Source organism: Spodoptera frugiperda, chromosome 25 (genome assembly GCF_023101765.2).
Source record: "Spodoptera frugiperda isolate SF20-4 chromosome 25, AGI-APGP_CSIRO_Sfru_2.0, whole genome shotgun sequence".
Lineage (NCBI taxonomy): Eukaryota > Metazoa > Arthropoda > Insecta > Lepidoptera > Noctuidae > Spodoptera > Spodoptera frugiperda.
Genome location: NC_064236.1, coordinates 11,375,390 through 11,399,279, shown reverse-complemented (window position 1 = coordinate 11,399,279; position 23,890 = coordinate 11,375,390). Strand labels below are relative to the sequence as shown.

The following is a 23,890-nucleotide window of genomic DNA, read 5'->3' as shown; positions in this document are numbered from 1 at the left end:
GGACGCGAAAGACTCCACCCCCTAAAAAATATTATAGGCGTTTTATTGGAGTCCCTTCATAAAATAAATTCAGTTTATTGCTAACATTAGTATTACTAAGTATGGTTCGATTTCAGCAATAAAATTCAGTATCTTATTTAAATGTTATTAATTAAAAACTAAGATTAAAACACCACACGTGGGTTGTATGCTCTATTGTAAGTTATTCTGTTTTATATTACTTAATAATATAACACGGCGCGCGGCGTGGTGGAGGTGTGCAAATTCACCGGTCTAAAGCAACGTAACTTAGTGAGCGGGAACAAAGCCTGGACTAATGAGAGTGGTGCATCATTCAGATAACATTTCAATTACTTTAACACAGAATTCCCGATGCGACGCCGTTATCTTTACACTGTGGGTGTTACTCGAACATTTTTCTAACACTTTAAACGTCAGAGGATCACCCATGACTAATGTTAGGGGATTTGTCTTCAACACGTTTCTGTTTTCTATTGACACTTCAAAGTTTAATTCTAATTATATTTCTTTAAATCATTCTGTGAATAAATTGAACTGTGCTATTATACCCTAAGCCAATAATATTGTTGGCGATTCGTTTACGTAGATACCTGTGAACATCACCGTCTGTAGTCGAAGTGAGCCGGTTGAATCGACGGCTGCCTAATGAGCTTCCTATTCACGTCAATTTTGATTCACGATCCTTTTTATTGCAAACTTTTAGGGCATTTTTCAAACTAATTTGATTTTAGATTGTAACGTGTATTTTGATTTAACGAGAAGTACCAGCGTGAATTTTAAAAATCTCACGAATCTCGCTAATCGCCGTGACTCGGATTGTTTTCTTGTTTTAGTAATTAATGTTAGATAATTAATTCATTGTATATAATGTTATATAACAGTAATGACCGCACTTCGTTAATACTAATGTGCCTAACTTTTAATTTAATCGGTGAGAATGTATTTTTTTTAAATTTACATGGTCACTAACACTAGACTTGGAACTTAAAACGGGATATTTACCATGTTTTACTAAACTGATTATCCGTGATCATAGCGTTTGCAACAATGCCGAAATATCGGAAACTCATTAAAATTTAAAAACATGGTACATATTCCGTTTCAAGGTCCAATTCTAGAGAATGTATTTATTATTCATTCATGCTACATTATTTATGCCTGATATGCTTGTTATTCTATTGCTTGATATGCTTGTTATTTCTTGTAGTCGATGAGCCGTTCCACCTGCCGTAGCCCACTGACTTAATATTAAAATTTAAATAACCAACTTAACAAAAATATGGTTATGGTAAAATATAAGAAGAAGACTCACATCATCATCAGTTTAATGTAAAAGAAAATTTGATTGAAAAATTCTAAACAATACCATAATGATTGAATAGAAACTTGAAACTCCATTATCTAAGAAGGTGTTGGACGGCTAGATGTACTTCACTATCTGGAAAATAAGTTTAGTCGCGATATTTTTATCTTACACAATGCTGTATTTTTTCTGTAATGACGCGGCCAGCTTTGTTGTGCCCCCGACGATGCACACGGCGCCACCGCACCGCCTCGGCCCCAGCAAATTGAATGCGATATCAAGTTACTACTAAGTAAATCTCTTAAGATCACAGTCTTCTGAAGGCGACGAGCGACGTGCTTATTATTATCTGTCATTTCATTTTTCAAGACTAAAAGCTTATTTTGTTTGTGTACAGGTATTGTAATAAGACGTGTATTGTTTAAATCTTCTATAATGGATAGATGACGTCATTTGATGCTATCCTTTTATGTGGGGGTTTTGCTATATATCTAGTTGACAATTTTATATGGTGTTCAACTCGACTTTTCTTAATACTCTTATGGTAGTTACAATATCTAGAAGGGCCTCTATTTACATTTAATGGTTAAGTCTTCGTAAAATACCTCATTATCTTTTGGAGGCTTATAATCAATTGCGGTTTCTTTTTGAATATTCAGTTCAGACACTACTAGAGAGTTGAAAAGAGCTGGCGTTGTCTTAAGGCGCGTTTCCTAAACTTTTCGCCTTCAAAAACAGCTGATTTCCTAGTTCTAGTTCAAGTTTAAGTGTAACTAATTACAACTTGGAGCGGAGTAATAACTTTGCCTTGGGTTAAGCGATGTAGTTATAACGATTTCTTTGTAAGATTAAGTTATTCCAAAAAACATAATTTCATTGTAATGTTCGTAGTTTTATCATTATTATTCATAAAAATAATGAACCTGCTTGACAAGTTACAATTTCATATGGAATAGACCGGCAAATGAGCAGACTGATCACCTGAGGGTAAGCAATCATCGCCGCCGATAGGTATCCGCCCCACTGCCCAATGTGCGTGACTCGTCCACTTGAAGGAATTGAGCCACCGGCAACCCCACCACGGACCCCACTGACACAACAACCGTGTAACGTTGTTTAACACTTGTTCTCTGGGAGGCTGTGGTAGCATTCCGGTTGCATCGGAGCCCTTTCGCGTTAAAACATGGCTTTCATATGGAAACACGCACGTGCATTTTTGTCTTCTTTCCTTTAAAGTAAAATTTTTTTTTACACATGTCTACATGCTTTTACGGTAATGATTAATTTGCAATTTGAAATGGCTAGCTAATATGAAATAATGCACCTAGCTTCACCGACGGACAGACTGACAGACTATTATTTCTTTATTTGTTGACGTTTCAAAAGTACCTAAGTATTTATGGTTTAATTGGAATAAATGATTTGACTTTGACTTTAGTGGCTAAATCTTTTCTGAATTATGTGTGATGTATAATTTTTTTGCTGGTCACGATACATTAATCTTGTTAATTTGGTAAAATTGCTGCATCACGGAGCCTGTCATGTGCCAATATAAGACAGGGCACGCGGCCGCAGCCCCTGGTCTTCCTCGCCCACTTATCGCTAATGTTCTCAATTTATCCGTCCGACAGTTTCACACCGCTTTATTACAATCCATCTCGAACATGACTCTTAAATGTTTGACAAATTGAATGCTCCTATGGAGCTCCTATTAAACTACGCTTTTTAATAATGTACTTATTATTTTATGAAAATTTCGTAGACTTTTCTTTAACGACAAGAACATATTTCAATTTAATCGTATTACAAAAAATATATATATCAACTATTAAATTATATGAAATAAATACAATTACACATGCTTATACAATATTAGTTAAACACTACAATTTGTACGATATCGATGATCAACAATTTACTGTTTTCGGAAACTCGATATCGCGTTTAAACGTACATCCTGCATAAGCATTTGAATTTGTAAGCTTATTTTGTTAGTTTAACAAACTAGGTTTAATTACTAGGGTTTTAGAATATGATAGGATAATAATATGCATGAATATTATTTGTACAAATAAATCGAGTTTACGTTAAATTGCAGTCGAGGTTGCTCAGCTCTGATTCCGTTTACACGATGCGGTGCAGCGTCGCACCGGAAATTTTCTTGATACTGCACCGCGCGTTAGCCTGGAAACGGGGCCAAACGAAGCAATACCAAGTCTCTTTAATAATAATACATTTGGTACTAGGTTCTCATGCTAATTTTATTAACAGGTCTAATCGAGTTTGAAATGGAAGATCCGAATGTACCGAGCCGAGCCATTGTCAAACTGCGCAGCAAGCAGCTGGTGGATGCACAAGTCAGCGAGTTCGATGTACCAGATACAACTAAGAAGTGATCACGACTCGTACAATCCATTTGCAGAACAAATGATATTTGTAAAACAGATCTAAATTGTTAGTAAATAAATTAATCACTGAAAAATTGCGTTTCAATAAAACAAAGATGTTTTTCTTTCGGTAAATTAATTGAACAAACAGTAGGTTCGCAATAAAATGGAATAGATTCGGCACATAGCCTTGGGAGTTCATTTCGATCATATTTTTTCAAGGAGTTGTTTTTTCATTTAACAATAATCACTGAGGAATAATTTGATGATAAAGTTATGTTAGCTGATGGTACTCTGCAAAGACAAGCAAAACCTTTTTTATTTGGCATAAATACCCAAGTTTAGTAGTGCCCCCTTTCTCCTCAAGGTATTGTAATTATTACATAAGTATTATGAAATCCTTCCGGCATCCACTATACGGAGCTACTATAGCGTAGCAAGTTAGATAGCTCGTGATAAAAAAAACTAATCAATATTTATTTTGTGCTCAGTGATTTTTTGTTTAATCAGTACCTAAATACCTATACAGAAAGTTGCTTTTAACCTCTTCGATGGCCGAGACAGATACACTTTGTGCATAATGCATACCTACATTACAAATGTAACATTGTAGCAAACAAACACTTCTTCTACACGTGAAAGGAACGACAAGGGACTGAACCTACTTATTTGCATTATTATAGTTTGTCAATTTTAATGTAGCTACACGTGTCGTACTCTTGGGGAACTCAATATAATCATAATATTATTTTGCATACATTGTACATTGTACAAATCGGTGCAGAAGGTCTATGGGATCGGGTTGTGTAATTGTGTTATATCCTTTGCAACCTTCTAATACGTAATAGTATGTGCCATAAAATGATTTATAACGTTAAAATGATTAAATATAGGTAAAAAAATTGTTAGGAAGTACATAATTTAACATTACACGTACAATGCTCGATAAAACTAAATACTCTCATGTTTCGTCTACCAGTATCTACGCTGCTAGGTTTTAATTAAATATAGTAGAAAAAAAAAACAATTAGAAACATTAATAAACAATGAAAATAAAGTAACAGTGCATATAGTAATATTTTGATGGTAACTTTTTCGTCCATCCGCGAACCAATCTATTGCTATATTAGGGCGCAAGAAATCTTTTAACACACCCAGTGCGTCGAAGTTCTTAGCGTTCCTTAGCGTTGATCTTTCATTAACACTATTTTTGAACTTCATAATATGAGGATGAAATGTATTGTTGTAAACTAAGTCTTTCCCAAGGCTTCTCTGGCTCTTAGGAGTCTTGTTTACATCAACCTTGAGAAGCAAATTTTCTAAACTTTCTATTTTATTATGGAACTGATAGTTCAAAGAAGAAAACTCGATCTGCTGTATTAGTAAACAATGGAATATTATACAATATATTAGTATACAATGGAATATACGGAGTGTAAACGGAACGCTCCCGAAAAACGCTTAATTTTTTTTGGTTTTTATAATTTTAATCGTTTTTGTTTTCGTGTTATTCATGCAACATCAATGCCTTAGGCAGTTAATTACAAATATGAAAACATGAACTAAACATGGAATTCCTTTTTTTTTAAATAAACCTTTTTTAACCGTCACCTTTTTGTGGTGTTTGGGAGCGTTCTGTTTACATACTGTATTTTAATTATTCGTTGCAACTATGTTGGTGTTACGAAGTTCTAAAGACGAGGAGTTTGTGTCAGATGCCTGGACCCAGATAACAGTACTTAGCACGTGTTTCCTCAAACTTGTGATCTTGTCTCTTTGCAAACTGATCTTAGTCTAGATACATTTCAATGTTACAAGAACTAAAAACCTATTTATTGACGATTTTCAGTGGCTATGGTCATTGGAGAAATAGTAATGGTTGGGTTAAATAATGCCTAGAAGAAATCTTAAATATCTATCCTCACTTTTTACTATTTTCATTGGCAGTAATTTCGTCCCAAAGTTAAAACTAATTCTAATGTGTTCCTCTTTCTCGTTAAAATATACAATCTTAAAACAATTTGTGGATTAGAACAACACTGTTCCAACATTCGAGTGGCGACGACTACGTCATAATCGTAAGTAACTATTTTTTAATTGTTTTGTCTTAAAACACAATTGCAATATTAATAAACAATAATACTAGTCAGAGGCATGCAATGTAGGAATAGGTGCGGGTTCAAAACCTACCAACGCGATGTACCAATGTTACTTTTACTGCATCATATACGTCCTAATAGTATTTAAACACCACTGATAAACGGTAAAGGAAACCATCTCGAGGAAACCTAAGATTATAATTTCCATTTCCACAATTTCCATTGCACTTATAAGTTTGAAATCGCCAACCCGCATTGAGCAAGCACATTGATTAATGCTCAAACCTTCTCCGTGTGAGGAGCAGTCTTTGGTCAGCTGTGGCTACTTATAGGTTATTGATGAGAATATTAATAAAAACTAAAAACTGGTTAAGGTAAAGTAATAGAAAGTAATAAACATTTTAATAATTATTTTATTCCCCGTGACATTTAATTTAATAACATTTCAATTTTTGACTCCAAGACATTTAATTTAGTGACATTTTATTAATTTTAGTGACATATGATTTATTTGTGTTTTTACTTTGACATTTATTTTAGTGACATTTAATGACAATTCTGATTTAAATTTGTTTTATTGATTTTATCAAATGTTAATTTATTAATTGTAAAATATCATTGAGCTCCTGTACTAACATAGCTATAAGTGATACTAACATATAATGTGGACCAAAAGTTGTCTGATCAATAAATAAATTATTATTATTATAATAGATAGTAAAATGTTTTCAAAGTTATACCATTGCAGCTCACTGTACCTTACTTGTTGACTATGGTATAAAAATACATCGACATGGATGTAGTTGTGTGTTCAATTATTAGGTAGACCAGAGCAGTTTTCTCAGCGGGATTGAGTATGATTTGCTAGGAAAATAAATAAATACAATATTGATTCAAGGAGCTGAAGTATGGTTTTATTGGTTTGAGCGAGTGTCGGTGATTACCATCCTTTGAAGGCAATGCCCTACTTGTTGACAGCTGAAGGTAATGATATGGTATGAATGTGAATTGCAGGTTTGATTAATAACATAAGTATGCTTATTTGTGGCATTTGAATGTATCTGTCGTCACTTGCTATTGATTCGTGTGCTAAGTGTGGGAGATTCATACTTCGGCACGAATCGGCCGGTTCGATCGGAGTGGTACCACGGTCTCACAGAAAACAGACGTGAAACAACGATTGCGTTGTGTTACATTGTGTGAGTGAGGTTACTGGAGGCCCAATTACCCCCTTCCCAATCCCGGATTCCCCAACAACTACTTAATTCTAACCCCCCCCTGCAACGCATTTGTAACGCCTCTGGTGTTTCTAGTGTCCATGGGCGTCAGCGATTGCTTACCATCAGGTGATCCGTCTGCTCGTTTACCAACTTATTCTATAAAAAAAAAATGTATTTACTGCCCAGTTCGATGCGGTGTACAAATTATTAAGATGTTACAAGCAACTAGGCCCTGCTTCAAAAGTGGTTTAAAATAGAAGAATACATTTTATTCCTGTGAACGGCGGGTAGTAACAATTTGGAAAATGCGAAGTCGTAACGTTAATGTTTCGCTGGCCTCATGACCCTGGTATCATTCGGCCCTACATTGCAAGGCAAATTGACAATCACATGTGGTTTAAGTAAATGTAATGTGATTTGTAATGGCTTCCATAGTCGCGGCGTCACAAACCTTCGCGACTCGATCAGGAAACATTTATCTTTATTCGTTTATGATTCACGTAATCTTTGTCCGCGGCGCCTTTGAGCATGTTATACGACATTATACTATAACTGTGTAACTATATTACCTATACACTTACTTACGCAAGTCTTGTCCTTCAATTTTGCAAGATTCATACGTGTTATACCTACGTATGAGACACCAATTTTCCAAATCCATAAGTGTCAAGTGCGAGGTTATCACTCGCCGGCGCGCGTCGCCGACTGACCTAAGTAAACATTGAGACAATGTTATCAGTTCATCAATATTACTCGGTAAAAGGATTAAAGGAACGTAAAGGAAAAGAGTTATTTTATTACGTACTAAAAATGGCTGAATTGGACCTCTTTTGTGTAGCCGTCGGGCATACCATTATCGTGTCAGGTTTTCCATTTCTTTTTACATATGATATGTCTGTTTATATTATACCACTAATATTAGAAGTCCTCACGAATTAGTTAAAATACGTAGTTAAGTGACTAATTGTTTTTTTTAATACTTATTGAAACTCAAAACAATATGACTCACATTTTTATTAGAGTTATAAAAATAGTTTATTAAGTGATTAGATATTATGTATGTTGATAAAAAGTAATTCGAATAAGTGGATAGGGAAACATAAGATTACGGAACTACTTTTAATAAATCCCTAATAAACTTACAGTCCTTTTACATAATATGGATTCTTGTAATAATTTGTATTATTTACGTCCAGTTATTCCTAACCTAGCCAATTACAGAGCAGACATACTAACTAGTACCCAAATCTACAGACGAATGTCTGTAATAGTAGTAGTAATATCTTGGTTAATTGTTTTGTGATTATGTTGTGTAAAAAAAATCTAATAAGCAAACACTCACTGTTACAACGAGAATCATTTACCGTACGGAAGTTTTATTGTATTTATTTCTCATGTAGGTAAGTGAATTATTGTGAGAATGTATTTCCCAAACTTCACTAACCAATTTCAAAGTTTAGTCTTTAAGTATTTTAATAGAAAATAATGTACCTAAACAATCTATATCTGATCCTGTGAAATTACACAAAGGCCTTGTAAATGGCCTTACAGTACAGTAGGTAATCTTCGGAGAATAGCCCACTTTTGCATCTCTAGTATAATCAGATTTTGATCGGCTTAACCAGTACAATAGATGAATAGAACTTTAGATGCAGGTGCATCACTGTAAGCCTATATATGTACATGTAAAATATTGTTGCACTACCATAGCGGATCATATTCAATTTTAACCTCCTATAGTCCTGTATCCTGTTCAATATCCAGCTGAAGCACGACAATAACACATGTCACTTACCTATCTGGAAAATACATACGTTTCAAAATTAATTGGGTCCGTTTTATTATATATATATATATATATATATATATATATATATATATATATATATATATATATATATATATATTGTTTATGTGAATAATATTTGTCATGTATGTGCATCATTTCTGGTTCGGTATTTATAGGTACTATTTTACTATACTGCACTGAATGGACATTTCATTCATTGGATAAATAATATGATGTATTAAACACAAATAGAATATTGTGCCATTTTTTGACTAATGAGTGGTAAAATAACATAATAATGATTGTGGTCGTTTTGTTGAAATGAAATCAATATATAATGTAGTTGTATTTATTTCACATCGTTCAACGTTATGAACAGGCACTTAATACGTCAACAAACATTCAACTTATTGCAACATCTTCAACTTGCAACGTGATCTATGATTAGATACGGTAATCATAGGAAATTATTTTATCAATTCAATATCGTACCTACTTTAACAAATTATAATACTTATTCTACAAGTTGTTCAAGAGCCGTAGACCTCGTATTATTATCGTTTTACATAGAATAAATATTTGCTAGTCGTAGACTGATAACAGGTGGTACCATAGTGGAAAATTAGTGTTATATTTTTTGTTAAGACCGCGACCGTCACACGCTCGGTGCAAGATACTCGCTGTTATAGTCGATGTACGTTGAACATGGACTAAAGATAAAAGAAAAAATGCTATATAGATTATGCGATATATTATCAAAGATTATCACAAGCCACAAGATATCACTAGAGTTGAAGACACACAAGTAACTAATCATGGCAGAGGCCGCACGAAACGTGTTTACTTTAATAAAAATTTAATGACGTAGCTCGTTTTGTAGTGACAACATTAAACACAAAAACGTTGTAATAATAGCAGGATAATGTAATCAATATAATAATTATCGTATTGTATGTAAGGCAAGTGTGCGGGTGGCAGCCCTGGGACCACATTTATTGGTTTGCGAGCCGATGCCGTTCGATTTCGACGACACATTGTTATCGTTACCGACATACCATGATTAAATGGTTTGTACAAGTGTAACGTTGTGTGCTAGTTACGTGCTGATAAATGTTTCTCTCAACAAAATGCTGTGACACTGATTTTATTATTCGTGAAGTGTTTCTGTGATACGTGAAAGTGCAGTGCTATTTCTCAAAATGGATCGATTTAGGCAAAAGTCTAAAAAAGAAAAACCGATGAAGTACGTTGATAAGGAACAGTCTCCGTTATTTATAACGGATGTCAAGGCGATTAAAGAAAATCTCAAAATAAAGGAGATTTTAAGAACAGTCAAAATGAATAGTAGTATGCGAATAAAGGCACCAAAAGGGAGTAAAGTTATGCAAAATAAAGATTTTAACGATAATGAAGACATATTTGGTGTGGATCAAAGTAGTGACGAACAAAACAGTGATAATCAAAATGTACCAGACCCACCGAGTGCAACAAATCCTGATGTTGTTGTCGTCAGCAACAACAATGAAGAAACAGATGAAGCCAGTGCCGAGGAACCTGTCGATAAACCCAGTGAGTCGGAAGAAGAAATACTTGAAGATTGTATTGAAAATGAAAGTACGACTGACCCGATAATACATGAATCCATCAGTGTACCCGAAGGGTTACAGGATTTCGTGTTAATTAGTGAAGAAAGCAAACAAGACATTGAAGAAGTACCAGACGTCATAATCAATTCACCGTCCCCGAGTGAGAGCTCGCATGTGAAGGCTCGCGACAGAAAACTATCTCTGGATCAGACTATGTTATCTAGACGTGGGGGGTTGTCACAGTCTGAATTGGATCTGAATTCAATTGGGAAATCTCCGCTAGAGAGGAAATCTTCCTTTTTTAGGAAAAAAATGGATAGCTTTTTGAAAAATACTACAGAAATATTCAAGCGACAATCAATAGGCAGAAGTCAGTCCATTCAGTCAAGGAGTTCCATGTCGGTGTCTCTGCAGTCCTTGAACGAGAACACCGCATGCAATGGTCACTATGGGGAACCCCTGCACAATCATGAAGTAAGTGTGTCGTATTTTCTATTAACAATATCCACAAATAGTTTATACGTGTAATCGATATAATATCTTATCTTATAAAAAAAATCGAGTATGTCCTTTTAAAACAAACTATAAGATATTATTTTGATGTGGTATAAGAACATATTCGCCGCTATCTTAGTTAGTTTATTTAATAACTTTACTAAATTAATGTCTATGAGTTTAGGACATTAACACTAACGAGTGAAAACTAGAGCCTTTCTATTGAAAGCTAAGTCAGGGTCAGAAGATCTAAAATACCCATTTACAGAAATAATAAAACACTTAAACTTTGTTTATTGTATCTAGTTCTGAAGTTATTTTAACTGATATTTTAATTAATACAGTGAAACTTGGTTAAGTGGGACCTAGATAAGTGAGAAACCTCCACAACTGGAACTCATATTGAGGTCCCTACCCTTTGGAACTGAACAACTTCTATTAGTGGGAAAAACAACCCTCTTTACCTGGGATTCGTTCTTTCGTTTTATCATCTTAGTTACCTCTATAACTAAGACAGCAAGTGAATTTTAATGCATAAACCTCAGTAACTGATACAACATTGTTTTGTTTGTTGATTTACTTATTCTTATTCATTTATAATGTACACATAACACATTGTTTTATTTAAGAATCACACCTCTTTATGTGAAATAACCCGTATGTTCACCTCCATTAATGGAACCCTCTGTAAATGAGACAAATGTTTATTTATACCTGGTTATCTGAGACACTGGGTTAGTGGAATTATATCTCTATAAGTGATACCAATTTGAAGGTCCCTTGATGTCTCAATTAACGAGGTTTCACTGTATAATATATTAATTAAAATATCAGTTAAGAAGTAATAAGTAGATATTATCTACTATATATAATATAGGAGGTATTATATTACGAGTATAATAACACGCAACACTGCCTATTAAAATCAAGTAACAGTGACTGCCCAAGTAAGTTCGAATGTACATTTGAATACCTTCTTTTGTGAAGGCTTATTACAATTCAAATATGATAAAAGGTTTCAAAAAATCATCACGGTTCTGAAGTTTTATCATATTAAAGTAGTTTGAACTCTTACAGTTCAATAATATAAAAGTATTCACTGAAAGAAAATGTAAGTTTCATTTCATTGAAGTGAACTCATGGCTTAAATTGAAGAGTTTAATATTGAAAGTAATTTAAGATCTTATATATCGATGCCCATGAAATTGTTATATTTATGTCGTGGTGGCCCACAGCTGTTTATGACGGCCGCTTCTCATAAGAAGCTCAACAACTCTTATGCATACATAAGCGTGCGGGTTCGAAACCTACCAACGGCAAGTACCAATGTGACTTTTTCCGAGTTATAGGGCTCAAAATTTGAAATCGCCAACCCACATTGATCAAGTGTGGTAATTCATGTTCAAACCTTCTCCGTTTAAAGGCTTTTGGTCAGCAGTGGCTACTTATAGGGTGACGATCTGATAAGAAACTTTGTTCCTCTTCTGATTGTAGACTAAGTTTAATTCACTGCATGTTGTACACTAGAGGCTCTGAATAATCTAACAGGATCTTTATTTAGAAGGCTTCTTATTTTAAATACTAGACAAGTCTTACGAAAAACCTATATCTTTACTAATATATAAAGTTCAAGTGTTTGTTTGAACACGTTAATCTTCGAAACTACTAGTACGATGTGACTAATTAATTTTGTGTTGGATAGTACCTACATTTATCGAGGAACGATATGTATATAGGCTATAGGCCTAAAAAATCACGCTACGAATAATAGGAGTCGAGCAGTGAATGAACAATTATGTATATACGAAAGTAGGTAAGTAGTAACTCACGTCTATCTCTCTTCTTTACGTGCCTTACAGTGGTTTACTGTACCGTGTGTTAGAGAGTATTTGTTCAGGAAGGTTATAGATTATATAACATCACGCTACGATCAAAAGGAGCCGAGCAAAAGTAATTAGTAATTTAATAAAATCAGTTTTTCGATTACTATTACGAATATGTAGCTACGTAGTCTGCACACTGCAATGATGACATTGTTTACTTTCCTTGTAAGATTAATTATTACACTGCATTCTTTAGTGAATTCCATTTCAAAGATAACAGAATGTGTTGTATGAAAGTGTTTATAATAGATATATTAAAGGTGTTCTGCGTAAAGCGTTATGTATGTAGGACTGTAATGTACAATCGACTTGAGTCATGAATGTTATGAAAACAAATTGTAGAAGTCTTTGAAAATAACAAAGATATTCCTTGTTCGCAGTGCAGAGATGCTTTAATAAGCAACGATGTCAAAGTTTCGAACCTTCTTAATAATTTTACTAATTATTATTTTCAGTAAGTAGGTAGGCATAGCCATAAGTAGCAGTGCATAATGTAATAAAACTCAATAGTAGCACGTAGTCTGGAATTGTGCCCGGTAAATGGCAATAGACTTACCAACTATTACATGGGACTTTTTACGTGGGTGAACATATTAGAGCAGTTGTATGTTTTGAAGTACTAGGGCATCATAAGCATACAGCATAGGGATCTTACGAGTTTTGTAGCATTAAGGGTTCAAAAATTGTAAACTTCTCAATACTAGTATCTACTTATGCGCAGGTGCCGTATGTGGAACAAAATATAAAATTAAAATTATTCCACAAATGGCACCCACGAAAAATATCTATGGGTGCCCAATGTGGAACATCAACGGTGCCATTAGCTTGGGTGCCATTTAAACGAGTACCCAATGTGGAATACCTCAAATATTACCTTAATAATGTTTTGTACAGGATTCACTTAAATACTTATTGTTTTTTACCGACTGATTCATAAGCTCAACTACCTTTTACAAATATATTATTATGCATGTAAATTATTGACACCACAATATTATCCTCCAAACCACAGTCAAAACTATAATTGGTATCAAATTATCCCTATAAATAATTACAATGTAAATAGAAAGACCACAACTCGTCATTCGCTTCAAAAATAAAAAATAAAACACCTTTACAATGCCCGAATCATACGATTTGCACTCAAAGAAACAAACACTAGAGGGGTAACATTGTGCTTTAGAAATACAGACAGAGATATGTTTGCGAATATCGTGAGCATAGAACTGCACAGATGTCAGCAGGTCAACCTACCCTCATCTAACGAAGTCCGATAATACATATTGAACCTTGCTGCCTGATAATAAAGCCCAAAATCTATTACGACAAATCAGAGTAGGTTGATTTGCTGCCTATTGTACATGAATGCTCAAGTAGGCAGATTCGTCAGTAGCCGGGGCCAGTTTGTCCGTGTCAATATTCCTGGCTGCCGACACCGGCTGCGAGTGAACGATACGATGCTTGCACAATACTGCTTCGAAACATTTGTCATTTGTCAATATTCTTTGCACACCGACCATGCAAACTGAATCGTATCCTATGCTCACCAAGTTCGTAACTGAACAATGCGATGCAAGATGAATGATCATCTAAATTAAGGACATTAATGGAGTAAAACGCATCGTAGGGTAATCTTAAGTTAAACGCATCGACTGATAAATTATTTACTGAAATCATTATTAAATTATTTTATTCGAAACAGAACTTGTAGAAGCTGTGATACATATCCGATTTTTCTGGTAAATATTCTAATATTTTACTGGACCTACATTCTCTTGGTTATAACAAAGTACCTAAACAGTTTTAAAATCATATTACATATGTAAATTAAATTAAAATTTATATTGGCTGTTTGCTACTAAATCATTTAAATTCAATATAGCTTATGCACGCGGCTTTATTCGCGTTCCCGTGGAAAAAATAAATAAAAGTAGTCTAGTTTGTGTTATTGCAGACACCTCTTCCAAATTTCATCCTAATTCCTTCAGCCGTTTTCATGTGATAGAGTAACAAACATACACATGACTCGACTTCGTAATTTCCGTGATTATTTTACGAGTTTTCCCGACTTTTTTTGAACCAAACAGGAGTACGTAGTCACTTTTATAATTAGATGATTGTTCTTAACAGATTTTATAAATGTCATTTCAGGAAGAACTTCAAAGGAGTACTACAAGCCTGCAGTCGTCGCCGACGGTAGCGCGAAGTGCATCCAGCTTGTCAATAGCTCAGAGTGAGCAGACGTTACCAGATCAACAGAGTGAAGGGGAGAGCATTTCTGGAAGCCGACCCATACTGATTGGCAGTCAGCCCTTAGGAGACACATCCCCTAGTATCAACAGTGAGTATTGTAGTAGTGTACATAACTAGTATCATGACGTACAGTTTCTCAAAATACTAGTCAATTACGTAGAACATGTAGGTGCATATAGCACGCAACTACAAATACACTCTGTGTTCCCGCACTCTCATAGCCGGCAATCCGAAAACAATGTAAATGGGGTGGGGAGAGGCACAGGATTGGCGTGTTATATTTTTTCTAGTTTTTTCAACTCGCCTTGAACACGTAACATGTGATCTACTTGCTTTTTTATTGACTAACAACTAAGGCACTCCACTCCGATTGAAGAGACTACATACGAGATTGAAAGGTAGGGGAAGTGGTAATGATAGCTCTTACAATCGTTCACCACAACACTGACATTTTAGGGGCCCATGTACCCCTAAACCCCTGCACGTACAAATATACACAGGTTGATTAAAATCTCTATTATTGCAACAGTTAACTGGAACTCCAGTCAATTAACTTCAATCAATACATGTACTAGAATTAAAAAATACTCCGCGAAAACATTTAATTTAAGTTTATGCAATATATTTTCATCGAATATTTCAATTCAGTACCAGCCAAAGAGCAGTGCTTGCCTTTGAGCGGAGATTTTGCTGATGAATGCATTCCAATAAAACTCTGCTTTTAATGCGTAATTCTTCATTTATATTTGTATAAGCATCTACCGAGAACACGTGTAAGACCTGCATTCAATCTCGTCCTTTAGCAAATAGTTCGTGACATTTAAATAAAACCTCTGCAAATTTTCACTGAACGAATGCTCTTAGTTGAAACCACAAACAGTGCTGGAGTTACAAACAACTACAAATTGATTGCTATGACATTGTTGGGGAACTCCGCCCCGGTACAAGGGCACTCGGACACCAGGCTACCCTACAAAGACAGAAACTCTGTTTGTTTACCTACTTCCAAAGAATAAGCTCCAGTTATTCAGTTTGCTGCAGTAGTAGACAAACCAACACTAGTTCAAAAATTAGTTTTTTCAGCACTGCTCTTTGTTAAATGCCACTAAATAGTTATATGAAGTATTCAAGTAGAAATCTGACCTTGATCGGCGATTGCTTAAAGTGTTGCAATATCAAACCGATTATCAAGTAATGATACCTGAACAACGCTATATATACCCTTATAAATAAGAAATACATAATACATAAATATAATGTTATCAACAATTATAGAAATAGATATTCAATAACATCGTGAAGTTCATTTGCAAAATGCAAGTCCTTTTTTATCTTTACGTTGAGCAAAGTTGTAACGAATATTCGTTCTTACCATTCAACAATAAGGTTTGCACACGCCTTACGCTTTCAAAGAAACTATCTGTAAAAGTGTACAAAGTTGTGCGCGTTGGAGCAGGGACACTTTTGTCATGAACAGACCTGACAGACTTTATTCGGATGAGCTGTGTAAGTGAAGCGAGACAAAATGATGAACGAGCTCCATTCACTCAGACTCAGGGACACTCGCTGACAGTGAAATATATGATAATGAACTACCTTACAATTTACTAATTGCAATTAATCTCGTGTTACTTGAATGCCACGGCGCTCGGAGAACCCAACGTCCAGCGATGTAGGCGAGTGTGATGTAATGTGTATTATATTCAATGTTATATTTTTAACTCAAAGTAAGGAAAATTGTTGTAATTTATGTACGAGTTTAGCTTCATAGGTATTTGTCATGTAAATCACAAATAAGTATATGAATATCCGAATATATCTCTAATTCACAACGAGAAATACAAACTACTTTATATTTATAGTATCCAACGAACCCATTAATAGAAAATAGATACTCAGGTAAGCGGTTTATAGAAAATTGCTTGCTTACTTACTAATTTCATACGTTCTTGTAATATTCGGCAAGAATGGAATGATATTGTTGGGAGTTTATTTATTGGAAATTGTTATTTGGGAAAAGCCTTTCATTCGGTTCCGTTTCGGAACTATCAATGCGTATTATCGCAACACACGGACACAATAGATAGCACTTATCTGCTTAAACTACTATAAATTGTATTTATATACCCCCATTACAGATGTAAACAAATAGATTAACCGTTGCACCACAAACGCTATCCATCAGATTTTAGTTTTTTTTTTTATGGAATAGGGGGCAAACGAGTCGATGGTTCACCTGATGGTAAGCGATCAGCACCGCCCATGGACACCCGCAACACTAGAGGATGATGATTGATGCTAGTATTTAAAATCACTTTATTAACAAAAATAATAACAATTAACACTACAATTTATTGAAACGTTTATTCGACGTTAAGCCATTTAATCTTAGGTATATGGTTCAATGTTGATCTAAGTTATATATTCAGTTTTCTGCTCGGTCCCCATGGACGAATGTGTTTCCACACTCGTCGACGGAGACCGAGTGGCGGATGCAGGCTGGCTGCACTGCAACCGGACTACACTTGAGCTATAGCTTGTACTACAAGATGTCGCGGCTGCGCACTACTGCACCCTCTAACTAGCGCTGCACATTGCTCACAAATACCATAGACTCTCTCACTAACACATCTTTATTTAATTATCGTTGTTAGATGCTGGATTCCGCACCCATACAACACACTGCTTCGTTGCCCTCAAGCGAGACTGCCGAATAAGTTACAGGGTCAATTCTTGAATCAAGCAAAAGTTCTTTTAGATTTAAATAAATAAATAACTGAGACACGTCCATTTCTAGCAACGATTCGACTGGGACGACTATTAGTTGTTTAGCTCTTAGTTATATTGTTTGGTTACCTTTTTCCGCCACTTTCTAGTTTTATATAATGCATGCTGTGAAACTCTATTATTGGCTTAAGAACCTCATGTCACATATACCATATCATGTACCTAGAAAGTAAGCTGTTGAGTTTCCAATAAATAAATAGATTATTTCTTTTTTCTGAAAAATGTCATAGCGCTAAGGGTCTCTCAGACAACTCAAAACCTCTAAGAGACACCAGTCTCATAGCTGTAGCACTATATAAATATGAAATTGTAAAATGCTTGAGAAAAATATATAATATATGATTGTAATAGGTTCATATTATTACATTAGAACTCGCGAAGTAACTGATGAAAAGTTGTTTAAAGATTTTTTATTTATATACAATGGTGAAAAGTTATTACGAAGCCATAACAGAGTTACTGAATAAACATTACGTACCTACCTATTAATTGATTCCATGTGACTCCGGTGATGAGTCAAGAAAGATACCATAATATGTCTAATCAAACAGTACCTATTTAAAAAATCTAGAGATGAATTTGATCGAAATGTACGCACCTGTCTGATATTTTGATCTATCTTGAGATACATACGTAGCTATCTAATCAATTACTTATTTGTATGTATGACGTTCAAGCAAATGACGCCATTGTTACTATTTAACATAGAGCAGCAAATTGAAAATTGATATCAAAAATTTTGTGATAATAGAGTATTTAAAACTTAGGTAACTGTGTAATTGCTAATTTTTGTACATTTTCTTTATTTAATCATGTGACCTTTAAAAACTAAAAATATGTATTCAAAACAAAGTCCTATTTTGGTCTGGTCTCCTCATATAGCAGTCAGATTTGAACAGATTTTATATAAACGGAGCGAGACGGATGAAAGCATTTAGGTGTTCCCTGAAACATTGTCACTAAAATAGTCTGTGTATATGAAGGTCATATGCACAATATATACAAGTATATAAGTGTCATGGCTTAATAAATCATGTAACGTGGAGAGTCCTTTAGTCAATTCTTTAATTAACACTATATTTGATGAAATCCAAACTATTTGAACATCGACTATGTGTGTTGTTTTGCCACGTCTGTGGATTGACACCCATTTGTTACCACGCTGCATTATGAACATAAGTATTACTTAGATTAATCATTTTTTAAAGTCTGTCTTTTGTCTCCATGCTGTGAATATCAAGATCCTGTTAATATCAGGCTCTATGTATCTTTATTCAGAGTCATAGCTTGTAGTGATTTTTAAATCAAAATATAAATAAGTTACATGCATTGTAATATGAACTTGGGCACAACACACTCTTGAGCATATCGTTAATCAATGATAATGATAAAACATAACCGATATTACGTATATGTATTTGCAACAGTTAGACGCGTAACTGAGATTAATCTAATTTTATTTTACAGGTCTTAATGAGACGTACCTCCAAGAGTCTATGCTTAATAGAGCCATATCCATGAGCTCGGGTTTGGATTCAGCTAGCGGCCAAAATCGTCGAAAATCAAGATCTAACAGGTAAATATTTACTGTTACGGGCACATAAGAACATTAGGCTCAAATATGTACAATACGGTGTCTAGATCAAACGAGTCTTTGTTTTTGGAAAGCTTGTAACAAATCTGGGTACAAATATGGCAGCTGTCCGGGGACTTGAGTCCTTTTTGAAGCGCCGACGGGTATCACCGAAACCCTTTAGTTTATAACTGCGGGTAAAGCGTTTCTTTTTTACAAGTTTCGATTGAAAAGGCCAAACCGTACTGTACTGTGTCACTGGGCTGTCCGACCGTCGGAATGTTCTATCCTAAAAGGTTAAGGAAAGGGTTATCTTTCATTCGACTTCGTAGCGCTTGATTGACAAACCCTAAGGCGAACAACGAATGAATTTATAAAAATGGCTGACTGTTTCTTGAAGCTCGTTAAAGATATTCGTACTAAAATTTAATTGGTAATAATGTTGTCCATACAAAACCAGTATTTTCAAGTTTTTCCTTAATTTCATCAATCTGTTTTATGGATGTTTAAATTTTAATATTCAGACACAATTTACAAAGCGCGTAAGTAGTGAAATACTTTCTTATCCACACCTTTGCCATGCCAAACAAAGCAAGTACTAAGATATAGACACAGTATTAAAACCAACTAACAAAACGAAAATTATGAACGAAATGTTAAAGCTTTTTAAAATTTCGTTATTTTAACTAAATAAGCGAGAATGTAGATTTCCAATATATGGATTTCTGAATTTTATTTATTTAACCAAAAGGTCGTTTTAATATTAAATTCGGTAAATACGAATCATCCAACCCACCATTCAAATGTATTTTATCCAGGATATATCGAATAAAACGAATATTGTAACGTTTCATTTTAATGAAAGTTGTAAATTAATGCAACTCTATTACACATAGAGATGCCCTGTATGCAATCATTAAATGCTAATGTAGTTTCGACGGTCAAATCCCGAATGGGCAGAATTACAAATGTTTTGCGCGATATTCGACAAAGTTACGATTAGTTTCACTGTCGTGTGAATTTGTGTGTCAAATGGAGATCGGATCTTTGAAATTTCGTTTAAAATCCACAATAGGTAAATGGCATGCATTTCGAACAGCGCCAAGGTAATCCGTTTAGTTTAGATCGTTGCTGGAAGGCACAATCGGAGCGAACAATTACATCAACGCGCCCACCTGCAGCCGCACATGACGTTTGATGAAATTCGATGTAATTCAGAACCAAAACACTGAATCAACGAGACTGCTTTCCACGTACGACCATGGAGCTACCTATAGAATTCAAGGTCAATAGTTGGTATCCACATATCAATTTACTCACATATTGATTTGTTTTTGATTCCTAGAAAACAACAACATCAACTACATAAATGTATTGCGTATTTCAAATCAGCTAGTCTATTTTCGTCGTATGATTATCGAAAATCTCTATACTGATATAACCTAATCCAAGAATCCCTTGCATACTTGCTCCACCAATGAGGAAGGATTAACGTACGGATCACACCTGCACAATTTCCATTACTGAAAATGGCAGCATCGTGCCATGTACAGCACCAGAAGCAATCGTGAATGTTGTTCTTGTATATAGGTATATTATTCTGAATTATCACAGGCTTGCAACTAACGCAACGTACAAAGTAGATGGCTGTCATGATATTTCTGGTGAAGGATGGCACACATAACCAAACCTCAGAAGACCATAGGTCTCAGATAATTCGCGACGTATAGTAACAATCACTTATTTTGGGAGTACATATAAAGAAACATTATAACTACTTATATTCCCACAAAATGGGTGTATTTCTTTCTGCCTACGCCTTCAGGGAAAATAAACCAATGATAATGTTGTGGCTAATTATCGGCTCAACATATTACTTTCTCAGCCTAAAGCGATGGTTTCATATGACGATTGTTATAACAAATATGCTATAAATGATTCGCTAAATGTAAACATGAAATCCTAGACACGTGTTTTGTCGACGACAATGGTTTGCTATTTTATTTAGTAGATGCAAAATGTATCTGTTTAGTGTAAGTTTCGGCACGTGTAAAGCTTAAGGGAACGTGTACGTGTGTGCACAGCTTATCTTATGCAAGGAGGGTTCTAGACACGAGAAGCATGTGTATAGGACTTAGAGTCCTCTTATTGTCCTTCCATATTTACAAGAAAATATTAAACTAGTTTTCCGCCCACAGCGTCACACGCGCTTTCTTAAGCGGTTGGAGGCCGAAGTATAGAAAAAATATTGTGTACGATTTTTTACTAGTGACAAACAGTCCGGGTACCTATTTTCAGCTTTCTCACACACTTTCTCATTTATACTATTAATAAGCAGAATGCACGAGTACTGTGAGTACTTTATGTCTATTAATTATGCGTGACTCGGTCCATCAGACAAACTTGGATGCTGAAATAGGCAAGAATATTTAAATGTTTGTATAAGCCATAAGGACACTTATGCCTTATACAAATACTATCTCTTCTTCAGTACCGAGTTATGAAACCTAACATTTACAAATGTGAGATTGTATCACTTGCCACTTTCTTAAATTAAAATTATTCACTCGTTAATGTGGACATTACTATAAAGTAACATAACTTTTTTGATGCAGACATAGGTTTAGAATTGAACTGCGGTTTTAGAGACTAAATGCTTTCATAATAATATAATTTTCATTTTAATGTCCGTCTTGTAGATTATTTTAAAACATTAGACACGTATTTTTTGTTTTCTTACGGAAAAAATACTTTCAAAGATATTATATCGATTTGAAATACCGCGTGACGTCACTTTTGAGTACGTTTTTTACAAAGAAATGACGTATTTGCTCCCACTCTTAAACTTTGATTAATTTTATTTAAGTATTGGTATCTTATATGAAAAAATAAAAAAATACGTGTCTAATACTTTTTCATTACCTAACTGACGGACTAATTAGATTTTCATACCCCGTTATCATTCCTATTAACATTAAAGATAGTCTTGAGCGCCGCTTCATATTCCAATTTACTGCGCAGTGCTCGTGCACCGTACACATACATGTTGCAATCATCGATCAATATATCGGACATCAAGCTATTAGTCAACAGGTTTACAAGGTTGCCGTGGGACGGACAAGCTATACCGGCAGTAACTAGAATTAATTAACATCGGCTGACAATACTGTCGTCTTGCAATTACTCCAGCCGACTCCACGCTGCACAATCAGATCAGAGGGGTGTCAGACTGGTGTTCATCGATCTAACAATTCAATGAAACGACAAGTCAACACCATGAATGGGGTGACTAATTCTCGAAATAATGGTTTATAGGCTTTCTGAGGTGGGGTAGGCTAGACGTGAAGATAAATATGTTCGATTGATTGGTACTTTTAACAACTTTAATAGCTGTAATTGCAATGTTTTAGGTATTTTAAACTTTTTTAAATTCCAATGCTACCACAATAATAACCATATTATGACGTCACGCTTGTATATATTAAAGTGTAGAGAAGATATGTATCTATATATATAATTATGCTATCTACACCCACATGTTTTCGCATCTTGCCACCAAATTGTCAGCAGGCACAATTATTGACCGTATTACACCCTTAGGGAAACAATTCAATTTAATCGTACTACTAATGTAATGCCGCTACTACTCGTATAATCTCTTTATGAAAATTAGGATTAGTATTCAGTAATACATACTATATAGTTAGTAGTAAAAAATACTACGTAATTACGCAGTATTTTTACTTAACAGGTTAGCGTTTAGCCACTAACTGGCCTGGTGCTAAGCGATGATGTGGCCGGAGATAAGCATGGATATATACACTGAACTACCGCACTCAGAGACATTTAACGATTACTTAAACTATTCCTGAGTAACGATTTTGTATAGAAAACAATTACTAAGGACTCGGTTAAGTAATCATTAAAAGACTCTGAGTGCGGCGGTGAGACTTGCAAACACCCAGGTTGTACCCTTCTGGTACAACTTACTTATATAACTTATGCTAAGCTATTTAAAAAGGCAAATAAACAACTTGAAAACTGTTTAAAAGAGCCCGGATTCCACAATTGTTCTGTTTAATATCAAAAGTAGATTTTTTTCCTTCACAAAGTTTTGAAGTAGGATCTTAGTGGAATATAATAGAATCTGTGAGCGCGCGACCGCCGGATACACAAAGGAAATGTTTTCGTTCTTGAACTGTTTAAATGATACAACAAAACATGGCATTTGTAAGTAGATAACTTCGTGCTCCTTGTAATTTCATTTAAAACTATAATCAACGAAATACAGATAGTAGTTACTGTTATTAAAGAATGGGTTTTACTGAGCTATCAACTAAAACACAGAGGATCAATTGGGATCATGGAAAAACCTATGACATAAATAACCTCTACATTTGTCTAAGTTTACTACAAATCCTTTACTTCAAGCTGTTCACGAAGGAGTAGGTAGAGATATATGATGCACATCGATATCACTCATTGTGTTGTCTT

General features: G+C 34.7%; 2 protein-coding genes across 5 annotated transcripts in view; both read left to right on the top strand.

Annotated features, from left to right (window-relative positions):
* LOC118268219 (uncharacterized) overlaps window positions 1-3,804 on the top strand; it is a 50,911-nt gene extending 47,107 nt beyond the window's left edge. The window contains exon 11 of the mRNA XM_035582606.2: window positions 3,596-3,804. Coding sequence (XP_035438499.2) covers window positions 3,596-3,720 — 125 coding nt within the window. The 3' untranslated portion in view covers window positions 3,721-3,804. The remainder of the gene's footprint in view (window positions 1-3,595) is intronic.
* Window positions 3,805-9,349: 5,545 nt separating this feature from the next.
* Window positions 9,350-23,890, top strand: part of LOC118278615 (uncharacterized) — an 89,796-nt gene continuing 75,255 nt past the window's right edge. For 2 of the 4 annotated variants that reach the window (XR_004783925.2, XM_035598027.2), the window contains exons 1-3: window positions 9,350-10,879; window positions 14,935-15,124; window positions 19,291-19,399. Coding sequence is in view for 3 of the 4 variants with exons in the window: in XM_035598027.2 (XP_035453920.2) it covers window positions 10,019-10,879; window positions 14,935-15,124; window positions 19,291-19,399 (1,160 nt within the window). In the remaining variant the exon portion in view is untranslated. The remainder of the gene's footprint in view (window positions 10,880-14,934; window positions 15,125-19,290; window positions 19,400-23,890) is intronic. The other 2 variants (XM_035598101.2, XM_035597950.2) reach the window with 1 other exon arrangement.